This window comes from Malaclemys terrapin, chromosome 16 (assembly GCF_027887155.1).
Source record: "Malaclemys terrapin pileata isolate rMalTer1 chromosome 16, rMalTer1.hap1, whole genome shotgun sequence".
NCBI lineage: Eukaryota > Metazoa > Chordata > Testudines > Emydidae > Malaclemys > Malaclemys terrapin.
Window position 1 is genome coordinate 14,786,306 of NC_071520.1, and position 12,874 is coordinate 14,799,179.

General features: G+C 53.4%; 1 protein-coding gene across 1 annotated transcript; it reads left to right on the forward strand.

The window, feature by feature from the left end:
- The first annotated feature begins 1,872 nt into the window (after positions 1-1,872).
- Positions 1,873-7,399, forward strand: LOC128824699 (uncharacterized). The gene is made up of 3 exons (XM_054006506.1): positions 1,873-2,106; positions 3,577-4,535; positions 7,124-7,399. Exons 2-3 carry the CDS (start codon positions 3,584-3,586, stop codon positions 7,330-7,332), a joined length of 1,161 nt encoding a protein of 386 aa, XP_053862481.1. The 5' UTR covers positions 1,873-2,106; positions 3,577-3,583; the 3' UTR covers positions 7,333-7,399.
- Positions 7,400-12,874: the final 5,475 nt, after the last annotated feature.

Below are 12,874 nucleotides of genomic sequence, written 5' to 3' on the forward strand. Positions count from 1 at the left end.
TGAAGGCCAAGACTATAACAGGGTTCAAAAAAGAAGTAGATAAATTCATGGAGGATAGGTGCATCAATGGCTATTAGCCAGGATGGGCAGGGATGGTGTCCCTAGCCTCTGCCAGAAGCTGGGAATGGGCCACAGGGGATGGTTCACTTGATGATTCCCTGTTCTGTTCATTCCCTCTAGAGCACCTGGTATTGGCCATTTTCAGAAGACAGAATACTGGGCTAGATGGATCTTTGGTCTGACCAGTATGGATGTTCTTATAGGGAGCAATCATATCCCCTTTCAGCATTCACTTTCCTACGCTGAACAAAACAAGCTCTTTTAGTCTCCTCACCGACATTCAGCTCTCCAGTCCCCTGATCTTTCTAGTGGCCCTTCTCTGCACCTGCTCCAGTTTGAATTCAGCTTCCCTGAACATGGGTGATCAGAATTATGCATAGTATTCCAGGTGAGGTCTTTCCAGTGCCTGGCACAATGGCATTAATACATCCTCTCTCTTCTGGAAATACCTCACTTGCTACACATTATGACCACATGTGCCATTTTTATGCCCAGAGCAGTGGCGTAGCCAGGATAGGACATTTGGGTGGGCCCCAACTTCAGGTGGGTGGGCAATGACAGGGGGGCTGGAAGGCAGGAGGGATCGGTGAGCCCGCCCGCCCTCCCTCCTCCAGCCGGCCTTGGGGGCAATGGATGCTCTGACCAGGGACCCTGAGGGCCCTAGCACGCACCCAGCTCTGGGAGGAGATGCCGCTCTCCAGCGCACAAGGCACCCCTCCCCATCCCACTGCCTCACACCGGGCCCGGCTCCCAGAGGCAGCAGGCCTACCTTTTTTGAGGATCTCCTCTGCCACCGCCACTCGCCCGCCCTCCTCCCAGTTGCAGATTAGCCACTGGGCCAACAGGGCCATGCCCAGGGGCCTCAGCCAATTGAGGGGCCCTGGAAAAATGGGCGCCCCCACCTGCTCCACTCCAGCTGGGAAGCGGGGCTGGGGTGCAGGGGCTTGCACATAGGCAGAGTGGGACAAGTCCCCACACCCCAACCCTGCTGCCTGGGTGGAGTGGGGCAGAGCTAAGCCGGAGTTGGGCCTGGATGCTAAGTGGGTGGGCCCTGGCCCACAGTACATTTAATGGCTCATAGTCAACCTGTAATGAACCAACACACCCAGGTCTTTCTCCTTCTGTTGTTTCCGACTGATGAGCCCCCATCTTGTAGCAGAAATTCTTACCCGCCCCTGTGTGCACGGCCCGACCTCACACTTTGTACCATTAAATTTCATCCCACGTCTATCGCTCCAGTCCTCTAGGTCATCCGAGTCTTCCTGTAGAATATTCTGATCATCCTCTGCAGTGGCGACGCTGCCCAGCTCTGTGTGGTCAGCAAAGTTCATTAGCACACACCTATTTTTTGCACCAAAGTCATGACTGAAAATATTAAATATTGGTCCCAGGCCAATCCCTGAAAGGCTGGAACACTTGCAGGAGTTCCCCCTGCCTTCATCATCTCTGCTCCATCACAGGTACAGCCCCCCTCCCCACCCCATTAACCACTGACTGGCATGTGCCTGGGCTCTGACACCCCCCCCAGCTCCCTTCCTGCTGCTCGTGCGGCTCCCCGATTTCCCTGCCCCAGCTCCTGCCGCATTAAGGGCTGGCCCCAGCACCCCACCTGCTGCCGTCAGGCCAGACCCGCCTCATCCCCAGGAAACACGGCCCCTGGGCGTGGGGAGCGGGGCAGAGGAGCAGTGAGCGGCCCGGGAGGAAAGACCCGGCCGGGGAAGGGGAGCCGGCCGGCGGCAGCGGGCTGCTGGGCGAGGAAAGCAGCGAGCCCCCAAGCCGGGGCCGGGGCCGGGGCCGGTCACTGCCCCTCCGGCTGGGCAGGGGGCTAAGGCCGCGCTCGGGCTGGGCGGCGGCACCGGGAGCGAGCCCCAGCGACGGGGCAGGGCCCGGCCGGGATCCCGGAGCCAGGCCGGGGCGTGGCCACGGCGCCCCCGCGTGTCACGGGATACGTGGCAACCCCCCGCTTCCTGCCGAGCTGGGCCCGGGGCAGTCGCCGCCTCCCCCGGCTCCCGCTTCCGGCCGCCGGCATGCGAGCGCCGCAGGCAGGTAGGTGCCGCCCCGCGGCCGGGCCGGGCCCCGCGGGCTCGCCCCAGCCCAGCCGCCCGCCGCGCAATGGGCCTGCGCTGCGCCCCATCTTCAGAGGTGCGGGGCCACCCCAGCGCGGGGACCGCCCCCAGCGCGCGCTGCCCCGCAGTTCGTTAGCCGGCGGAACTCACCCCCACTGGATACTGGTGCGGGAAAGAGCTGAGTAGGGGGCCAGCACAGTTAGGGGTTTAGACCAGCAATAAAAGCATCTGGAGTTTCAGGCACCAGGAGAAGAAAAATAAGGGGGCTAAATGCTGGTGCTTCGGGGCATCAGCCAGGCACTAGGAATTAAGGATTAGGCAGAAATTTCCCCTATCAGGGGGTTATTGCGTAATTGTGCATTTGAGGGATGCTTTTACACCTTCTTCTGCAGCATCGGTGCTGGCCCCTGGCACAGAGACGGGATGCTGGGCTAGATGAACCATATGTCAGGCAGTGTCCTTGCAGGTCAAAGTTCCCAGCATTGCGGTGATGACCCTCCTGTCTCTCTCTCTCTCTCTGCCATGGGTGCCTTTGAAGGCCTGATCCCTGCCTCAAGGAGCATATGCTACAAATCTGACAAAACAATAGAGAGCTGCCGGCCCTGCAGAGCTGGCTGGATGCAGCTTGTAATTCTCCAGCTCAAAGTAACAGGTGGCACTTTCAGTACAAAGGTCCGGCCTTCGGGGACAGCTGATGCCCATGTGAGCTACTGCTTGTTGACCCCAGCAAGCTGTAGTCCTTGTGGGCTATACTTCCACGGAGAACGGGATTGGGAGTCCGGAGTCCAGGGTTCTAGTCCTCGGCTTGCTCTGTGACAGACCAGTTGCTTCACCTTCCTTTGCCTCAGTTTCCCTGCATTTAATGTGGTAATTAATGATATTTACCTTCCTTCATAAAGCCCTGTGAGATTCTATGTGGTTATATAGGGTAGCTGCTTAATAGGAAGGATTTTGTGCTTTTAAGATGCAGACTCCATGGTGGGCCTTGCTGGATGAAGCTGCTGTGTTGCAGGCTGGGATCGGTGCTCCGCCAGGCCTCACTTTGGCATTAAAGGCCAGTGTGGCTACAGGCAGCTCAGTTGGACGCAGATCCTGTGCACCTCTCAGGCTGGGGCAGTTTGTCAGTGAGGCCCTTGGTTAGGCAAAGTTCAGCCACTGCTGATTGTGAGGCGCCCAACTGGATCTGTGGCTAAGGCCAGATTATCTAATCGTAGGGTAATCTTATTTACGTGCTTAAATCACCTGACCTTAAAGCTGCAGAGGGTCCTATGGGTATTGATGGTTGAAACATAATTATCAACCAATTGATTGCTCCCAAAAACCCCAAACTTGGATGGAGTCACGATCCACCTTGTACAATATCCTCTTCTACCACCTGGGCTCAGTACTACGGTTAAGTGGGATCTCATGGTAAATAGTGCCATAATGGTGACTTGTAATTGAATCGCAGGGGCAACATGACCACAGCCAAGCCAAAAAGACTCAAGTTTTCCGAAGAAGAGAAGTTCCTCATCCTTGAAGAATTCAGCCTGCGCAAGGACATCCTGATCCCCAAGAGCGGGCGCTACAGGAACACGATGGACCGTCAGCGAGCGTGGGAAGAGATCACTGCTGCCGTCAACTCCCTCAGCCCGCTCGTGCAGCGCACGCCTGACGAGATCCGCAAGAAGTGGCATAACATGGTCATTGACGCCCGCAAGGAGCTGACCACGGTGAAACACCCCTTGTTGAGGCAGCGGCCCCAGGAGAGGCTCTTCCACAACATCTTTGCTCTCTTCAATAAGACAGGGCCGGAGCTGGCAGAACCATTGCTTCTGGGCCCTGGGTTCAGAACGAAGCCGTCCAGCGGCCCAGCTGGAACCGCAGTGCCTCTCTGCGCAGCGGAGGGGATGCGGGAGTCTTCGTCAGACTTATTCCTCCACAGCCAGAATGATGGGCTTCAGCTGAGCCAGGGGAACAAACTGCTCTGCAAAACGGAAGTCCTTTTGGACGCAGACAAAGAAATGGCACCAGGGACTGGCTGTCCAGGAAAGAGCTTCATCCGTGCGCCAGGGGACCCGCAGCCCAGCGATTTGTGCTTGGGTGGATCTCAAGAGAGTGTGGAAAAGAGACTGTTGGGCCCCAGTAAGGATCCTCCGCTGACTTGTGCGCCTGTAGCTGAGACACGCCCTGTGCCAATTCCCAGGACTACCTCGCCACCAAGCCATGGACCTGAGGTGCCTGCTCCTGGCAGGACTCCGGTGCCTCTGAATTGCTCCCCAGACTTTGCATTGGCCTATAAGATCAAGTGCCCTTTGAGCCCTGTATTCGAATGGCCTTGCCTAGGGGTCATCTCAAGCCCAGTCACACAAAGCAGCAGGACTGACAGCCCCAGCTCCGAAGGCATCCACACAGCAATGGATGATAATGGTGAGACAGCCATGCCCGCTAGCCAGGCCACACAGTGCCCGGCTCCTCCTCCTCCTTCCCAGCAGTATTTTAATTGGTCCGTGAAAGGAAGAGGCTATTAGTTACTAGCAGCAGCCTGGCAAACAGGCCCGATCCTGCCTCCCGTTACACCACATATAGCTGTAGATGCTACGTGCAGTTCAGCAGAGCTACTCTGGATACTTACCCGTGTCACCAAGAGCAGAACTCAGCCTATTCTGAGCAGAAGCCATGTGAGCTCTGCCAGTATCTCTCAGCCCTGACCAGTCACTGTCCTGCTCCTGGCTGGAGTACAAGTTTCCATCAGTGACAGGTCACCTGGTGGGTGGGAAGAGGCACCAATCTCATTTCACGTGTGAGCTGAGCCAGGATTTGTACTTGGTCTGACCCTGGTGATAGAGCTGCCTGTGCCGCTTTGCCCTCTGTTATGGAGTGTCATTAATAGGCACCAGCCCTTTCTAAGCAGGCCATGGTTGCCATGAGAGGAGCACGTTGCTATCAAGTGACCATTTAGAATAGATTTTAAGCTGCCCAGAATTCCCAAGAATGGACCTTTCCTCCCAGCCCCTTGCCAAGTGCTTGGCCAAACACGTCTCCCCTGAGAATGGCTCTGAGTCAGTGAGCAGTGCCCCCAGGGGTGTGTTTGTGTCTCCAGTCCATCAGGGAGCATTTTTCCTACTACCACTATTAAGATGCCTTTGCAGAAATACAGCCCTGTTCTCCCCTGCTGTGATAACAGTCAAGTGACAAATACTATTTCCATCCCAGGGCCCAGGGTTGTAAACAGCTTAGAACAGGGGTTCTCAAACTTCATTGCGCTGCAACCCCCTTCTGACAACAAAAATTACTACACGACCCCAGGAGGAGGGAGTGAAGTCTGAGCCCACACGAGCTAAACACCCCAGATGGGAGGGCCAAAGCCCAAGCCCCATCGGCCCAGGCCGGGGGGAGGGGAAAGCAAAGCCCAAGCCAAAGGGCTTCAGCCCCAGGCTGAGGTCCTGTAACCTGAACCACACTGCCCAGGGCTGAAGCTCTTGGGCTTTGGCGCCGGGCAGTGGGGCTCGGGTTTCGACCCCAGCACGTCTAAGCCAGCCCTGGCGACCCCGGCCCACATTGGAGTCCTGACCCACAGTTTGAGAACCGCTGGCTTAGAACCATCTTGGTTCCTTACTATTGTAGCTAGAGACTAAATGCGGGTCAGCTGGAACAGATCAAATCCAGTGAGAAGGGACACCTTGCTTTTAAGCAGTGGTTCTCAAACTTTTGTATTGGTGACCCCTTTCACACAGCAAGTCTCTGAGTACAATCCCCCCTTACAAATTAAAAACACATTTTTTTAATATTTAATGCTATTATAAATGCTGGAGGTGAAGCAGGGTTTGGGGCTGGAGGCTGATAGCTCACGACCCCCCACATCATAACCTTACAACCCCCTGAGGGGTCACGACCTTCAGTTTGAGACCTGCTGCTTTTAAGAGAGTAGATGTACAATTTGAGGCTGGGGAGAAGTTCCCTGTGTCTGTTTTTAGTGTTGCTAAACTGCCCTGAAGCTCCGGATCATGCGTAGAATCGTGCCACAGATCTGCCCTGTATTCCCACTCATTCTCCACTGAATCACATTTCACCCCACTCTGCTGTCTGTGTGACCATGCTCCTTCCTAAGCCAGAATGCATTGGACATTGGCGTTAAGGTATCACTCGCTCCCTTCAGCCCACTGCAGTGAGGGCGTCTCCAGCTCTGCTTCTGTCCAGCTTGCCAACCAGGCTGCTTAGAACTTCAGCACAAGTTGGCGGTGGCCTGCCCCAGCCAGTGTTAACAACCTCCGCATGGCACTATGGTTAAACCTGACAGAAGGGGCAAGGCTTACCCCCCTGGGAAGGGCAGCTGCAGATCTCCTATTGCCATTAAGACAGCCCCACCCTCCACCTTAAGTATGCTCGGGCAGCTTGAAAGAACCTTCATCTGCTCTCGGAGCAGGGTCGCACCCTGAGTACACGAGCCCATGCTGACTTTGCTTGCGGTTCATCCGCCTGGGATTGCATGGGAGGCTGTCCCATGGCCTGGCTCACTGGCAGCACTCAGTGAAATTAGACAGCTTTAAATGCCCGTTTGTAGCATCAGGCACTACAGGCCTCACCACTATTTGATGCTTGGCACGACTAGTGGTTCTAGGACATCAGAGCTACCACACATCTCATGTCTAGGTAAATTATGTGGGTAACAGGAGAGGAGTATCAAGGTGGGGGGCGGGAGGAAAAGAGGCCAGAGGTAACCAGGGAAAGACGAGAGAAGATAGGAGAGAGAGACACAGCGGTGTTAGATCAGAAAGGGCATCTCTGTAGAGCTGCTTCCTGTAGCCTGGACGAGCTTTCCTGGATGCAGACAGAGCAGCATTAGGTCCTGGCAGAACGGGGGCATGACCCTTATTTTGAGGAGGTTGGATCCTGCTGTTAGTGGCGGGTGGGACGTTGCCCCACGGGGGCTGGGATCTGGGATGAACCGCCGTTTCTGTATTCTCTTGACTCCGTTTGCTTTAACCATTTGGGGGGTTGTTGTTTGGTTTGTTCAGCAAGCGCATCTGTGACCGAAGATTCGCTGCCCAGCCAGAGGGGTTGTGTCGGGCCAGCCAAGGAGCTTTGGGAGAAGCACAGCCGGCTGCACACCGAGATCCTGGAGCTGCAGAAAGAGACCTTGCAGCTGCAGAAGGAAAAGATCGTGCTGGAGAAAGAGAAACTCTTACTGGAAATTGTCAAACTGCGGCGAGAACTGGACACGTGACCAGCTGCCGGGGAATGATCTGCCCCTCCACAGTCTGTGGAGCTCAGAGCCCAGTTCAGACCCGAGTTCCCTGTTCCCTGGAGCTTCATGTGCTTGAGTGAAAAAAGAATTGAGCAGGAGAGGACAGAGCTGGTGCTGAACCTCACAGACGTGAATGGCAGGGACTCTGTTTCCTGTGCAGAAAAGATGAGAGAAATCACTCCACTGATGCTCTTAACCTGCAGTGAGAGCCACACCCAGGACATCGGGGGGCACCCGTTGTGGCTTTGGTGGCACAGCGTAAAACTCGCATAGGTTTGGAAGAGCCACAGCACCAAGGAAATAACTCTGCGTGGGCCTACGGGGGGCCCCTCCCTCAGCAGGGTTCCAGAGCAGTCCATGGGCCGGGCCGTATCTGTGTATGGAACAGCAGCACAGAGCGTCACCCCAGGCTTCACCTGCTACATCGCGCGTTGCAGAGAAGACTGAACATGTAGCCGCGCCATTGCTTCCTGCCCCTGCGGGGCCTTCCCCCTTTAGCCACTAAGCCACGAGCAGGGAATTTAAACCAGTATCTTCTTTTTTCCACCTTGATATAAACTCACTAAGTCGAGAAGCAGCATAGCAGCTCACTCCCTTTCCAAGCCAGGATCCAGCCCTGTACTACAGTGTAAGGAGCTACGGGGCAAAGCCAAAGGGTCTTTCCCAGGGCAAACTCCTGGTGAAGAGCGCGGGAGTTTTACCTGAGTAAGAACTTAGGGTTTGGCCTTTAATGATTAAGTATTAAGTTAAAATAAACAAGTGAGCCCAGCCAGACTCGTTCCCTGCTGGCATTGCCTGGTTTTCTGCTCTCCTCTCATTGCCAGAGGCAACAAGAACCAGAGCGCACACAGGGGTCTGCTTGCTTTGACCTCCCCTTCTGAGGATTGTCTATCTCATGCCTAAGCTGGATAGTCTCTCCCAAATACCTTTAGGGGGCACACCTACTCCTAGCCACTTCCTCGTCCTGTCCAGCCAGGCCACCGTTCAGGAACGGCCTTGTTTGTATACGACTTTCTTAAGTGTTAATTTTAGTGCTTGGGAAAGTGCCTTGCTATTGACCCTGGCTAGAGCCAGACAAGATCCCAGCAGACACTACAAGCTCCCACACAACTCGGCCAAAGAATCTCCAGTGTGACCTGGATCAGCCTTGCCATGACAGTCCTGGTCCATCACTTCTGCTAGTCCCAAATCATGTGGTGGTTTTGGGATGCAAGCAAAAGCCCACAGAGAACTAGGTCAGAGTGATTAGATTGATCAGAGATGACCTCTTTTCAGCTGGGAACTGAGGCATCCAGAAGTGGAAGGTCACTGCACTAGTTTACTGCAAGCATCATCTTCCTGCATTACCATCTTATCTCCAGCCCTCTCTTTGGTGGGGATCCTTGCGTGGGGAGGAAGTGAGGCTCCTGGGGAACTCCTCCCTCCCATGGTACAGAACCATTCCCAGATGCCCACCTGCTGACGTATTCCGAGGGCTGCCTGAGTCAAGACCTCAGGATTTGGCTGGAGGAGCAGTGCAGCCAGCATGTTCCACCCTGGGAGAGGAAATTAGGAGTGAGCATTGTGTTGGTTGGATGAACCCAGAGCAGCGTTGATGGGGGTTGCTCTGATGCAGCTCTTGCCCAAGGGAGTGGTGGGGGGAGTATTTTAAATGCTGGGGATGGATAAGGTTCCATTGAGTTTGGTTGCATTCTGCTCCCTGGACATTCAGAAGCCTGATGACTCCTGTCGCATTTGAGGGTTTTAGCAAACTCAGCTAGTGCTCTGACGAGCAGCTGTACCAGTCACTGGCGTGGATGCCAAGCCAAATAAACTTGAGCTCTTCAGAAAGAAAAAGCCTGTGAGCTGTCTGGTGTGGGTTAGGTCAGGTTATTGCCCATCACTGTGTGAAACAAAGCAGGACATTACAAAGCTGAGGTGGTATCTGGGAGCCAGAAGGTGGTGACACCTGTCAGATTGCAGCACACTAGCTTGTCTTGTGGGGACAAGTATAACAAGCGTACAGACTGGCTGTCTCTCTTGGGGGAACGTGGGTGTCCATAGGAAACGTAATACATTTGAAAGGTAACCGAATGCTTCAGGTGGCATTCAGATGGGCATCTTCTGCTCACAGGAAATAACCCGGTTTGAAGGGGTAGCTGCCGCTTGATTTCACTTCCCTTGTCTTACCCATGAACCCCAATGAAATGATTGCCGTGACAAGCAAAACAGTATCCTGGGGTTCCATGCCTAGTCCTCTGCCAGTGACTCCCACTCGTAATTGCCAAATTAACCTTGATCCTGCAGCCAAGCTGGGCTCTTTCCTTCGTAGGCATCATCCCTAGTGACCCTGACCCCAGTGTACAACGGAGACGGCATGGCTCAGGGTTACATTCGGCAGCTTGAAATACTAAAGTGGTTGAACTAAATAAGTTTGAAAATTGGCGACTTCTTACATGGCACAAGTGAGGACCAGGCATTTCCTAGCTGGAAGTTAGGATCCTGATGGGTGCTCTCTGAGCGCTAACACAGGAACCTTGAGCAAGCCAGCTAACCTCAGCATCTCCATTTCCTCACCTGCAAACTGAGGCTAATAGGTACTCACTAAAGAAAGGATTTGAAATCATACTTCACTGTCAGGTTTCAGAGTAGCAGCCGTGTTAGTCTGTATCCGCAAAAAGAACAGGAGTACTTGTGACACCTTAGAGACTAACAAATTTATTAGAGCATAAGCTTTCGTGGACTACAGCCCACTTCTTCGGATGCATATAGAGTGAAACATATATTGAGGAGATATATATACACACATGCAGAGAGCATGAACAGGTGGGAGTTGTCTTACCAACTCTGAGAGGCCAATTAAGTAAGAGAAAAAAACTTTTGAAGTGATAATCAAGATAGCCCAGTACAGACAGTTTGAGTTGGTAAGACAACTCCCACCTGTTCATGCTCTCTGCATGTGTGTATATATATCTCCTCAATATATGTTTCACTCTATATGCATCCGAAGAAGTGGGCTGTAGTCCACGAAAGCTTATGCTCTAATAAATTTGTTAGTCTCTAAGGTGTCACAAGTACTCCTGTTCTTTTTACTTCACTGCTGAGATCCACAGAAGTATTATTTTCCTAAGTCAGACTTGCACTGAGGATCTCCTCCAGTGTTAGCATCCCCAAGCAAAAGACCAACTGCACAAAGCAAATTCATTTTGCGATACTCTAAACATTTTTTAGTTTCATGTAGTATAGTTGTGGAAACTAGGGGTGACAGAGCATGTATCTCCTTTGCCCTGCTGAGGGCACTAGATGTCACTGCCAGGCTGTTTTTGAAGGCATCGTTTGATGGCAATACAGCACTAGTGGGAGAGAGCAGAAGAAGCAGAGCAGCGGTTCTCCACAGATCTGTAGGTGGCAATATTGATGCATGGTTTATGAATCCATCCTTTTGGCACCACGGACAGTCTCCAGCTGTTTGCTCTAATCTTCATGCACAAATGGACAACACCCATTCCCCCTGAGGCACTGCCTTAAATATTTGGGAGGAAAGGGCTCCACTGACAAACTACTACAAATGATAGAACTAGATTCATTAAAATACCAGTCCATGTCCCCTTGGAATTCAGAGGCCCAGCTGGTCAGTGAATTAGGGATTTCATAGGCACCACAGACCTTTCATGCCTGCCTCAGTTCACACAAACATCAGACCCTCTCCGCCCCGTCCATTACATGCCTGGAGTTCCACTTTTATTTCTGCTGTACATGCTTAAAGCAGCGGCTGTGGATGCCTTTTTATGCAGGTTCATGAAATGGATCCCATGTCACTTCACACCTTTGTCCTTGTCACTATGTCTGTGGCCCGCTCAGCTGCCAGCGTTGCATGTTTGCTTCTGGGAAGGCAGAGCATGGAGTCCAGGGTTAAGCACTAGGTGCAGTCCTCTGCAGTGAGTGGGAGGGATTCTCAAGCACGCTGCTCCTCTTGCAATGTGTAAGGTACCAAGGGATGAGGGGTAGAGAAGGGAACATGAGGATCAATGCACTGAAGAACACAGTTCCGGTCAGGCTAATGTGCTTAGCGACCTGCTCCCTCGTGGGCCTTACTCTGAGTTCTTAGCAGGACTCTCTGCATAAGCAGCACTCCCATGAATCTACCTTCACTCCCTTAGCATGACTTAGGCAATGCAGACAGCCATGCCTGTTCTCTAGAGTCTGGTAAGAACCAGCCGGGCATAGTTAAGGGTCTGTGGGGAGCCTACAAGTGCCAACCAAACAGCTGTACTTCCTGCCTGATCAAACCCTGCTGACTCTGTAAGTTTCCTCTCTTTGATGGGCCCTGTGGGTACCTAATGTGAGCTGCCTGTTTGGGAAGACAGACCTGTCTGGGGAGAGGGTTCGATTGGCTGCTGGTGGGGGTGGGGGTGAGGGTGAGGGTGAATGCCCCTCCAAGTTCTTAGCACTTGCTCAAAGCTCCATAGGCCAAGGAGCTGGGGGGGTCATGGCCTGACCACTTTTAAGCAGTGATCCCATACTAACGTATGGTGCTGCCCGAGCAGTCTGGCGCGTACAGGCGGAGGGACAGCCAGGCCAAATTTCAGAGCGTGGTGATGTGATCTCATACATGAGGTCACACCACCAAGCCAAGTTGGCCTGGCCACTCCTCTACACCGAGAAGTGGCTGGGCCAAATGGTGCTGTGACCGAGCACACAGGGATTCTCTTTCTGTACGGCAGGGGAGCCTGGTGAGAACTCTACTCCTGTCCTGGCAGCACCAGCTCACGTGCTGTGTGGGTAGGAGAGAGGGAGGCTCCCTGGCCAAGGAAGACCCAGGAGCCCTGGGGGGAGCAGGGAATGAGTGAGGACAGGAATGGGGTGCCTGCTGTCCAGGAGTAAAGGGACTGGAGTTTGCTTCCCCCTCCCCTGAAATACCGGTTCAGAATCTGGATCTGACCATCCCCGGAGTTCAGATCAGCCCATAGTACACAGAGGGCTCAGCCAGAACCTTTGGAGCCAGATTTGCTTTCTTACGAATTTTCCACCATTCAGGGCTTTTGGCTCAGAGCCGCATTTACTCATGTCTGTGCTGAGCAAGGGGCAATGGCCGTGCAAAGCACTCCTTGCGTATGCCACCAGGGCATCGTGAAAAACACGCCAGCTCTTTGCTAGCAGCGATCAGCCTGTATGTGAACAGCCCTCAGAGCTGAGCCATATTGTCCACTCACCAAACAGCTGGGACCAGTCAGACTTACTAAGCCAGCCCAGAACTGGGGGAGGTAAATGAGCATTCAAAGCCTCTGGCCTAGTTAATTCACAGCCCAATCCTGGCACAGGTTATTCATACCAAAGAAATGCTTTAGACTTCCTCTGAGGACAAACAGAATGAGTGCAGCAGACAGGAGGGAAAGAAACTCTCCTGCACAAGTTCTCTCTCTAAGGTAGATTACCTTTGACAAGTGATTGATAGAACCCATCCTGCTGCATTTCTAGGTCAGCTTTTCAAAGCAGAAATTACTCGCTTGGTTTTAGGCAGTTGTTACAAGACAAGATGACC

Bases quoted from the DNA above. Each gene is read 5' to 3' on its own strand.
- LOC128824699 (XM_054006506.1), top strand. From the start codon at position 3,584: ATGACCACAGCCAAGCCAAAAAGACTCAAGTTTTCCGAAGAAGAGAAG. The intron at 4,536-7,123 runs GTGAGACAGCCA...TGGTTTGTTCAG, and splicing joins CACAGCAATGGATGATAATG to CAAGCGCATCTGTGACCGAA.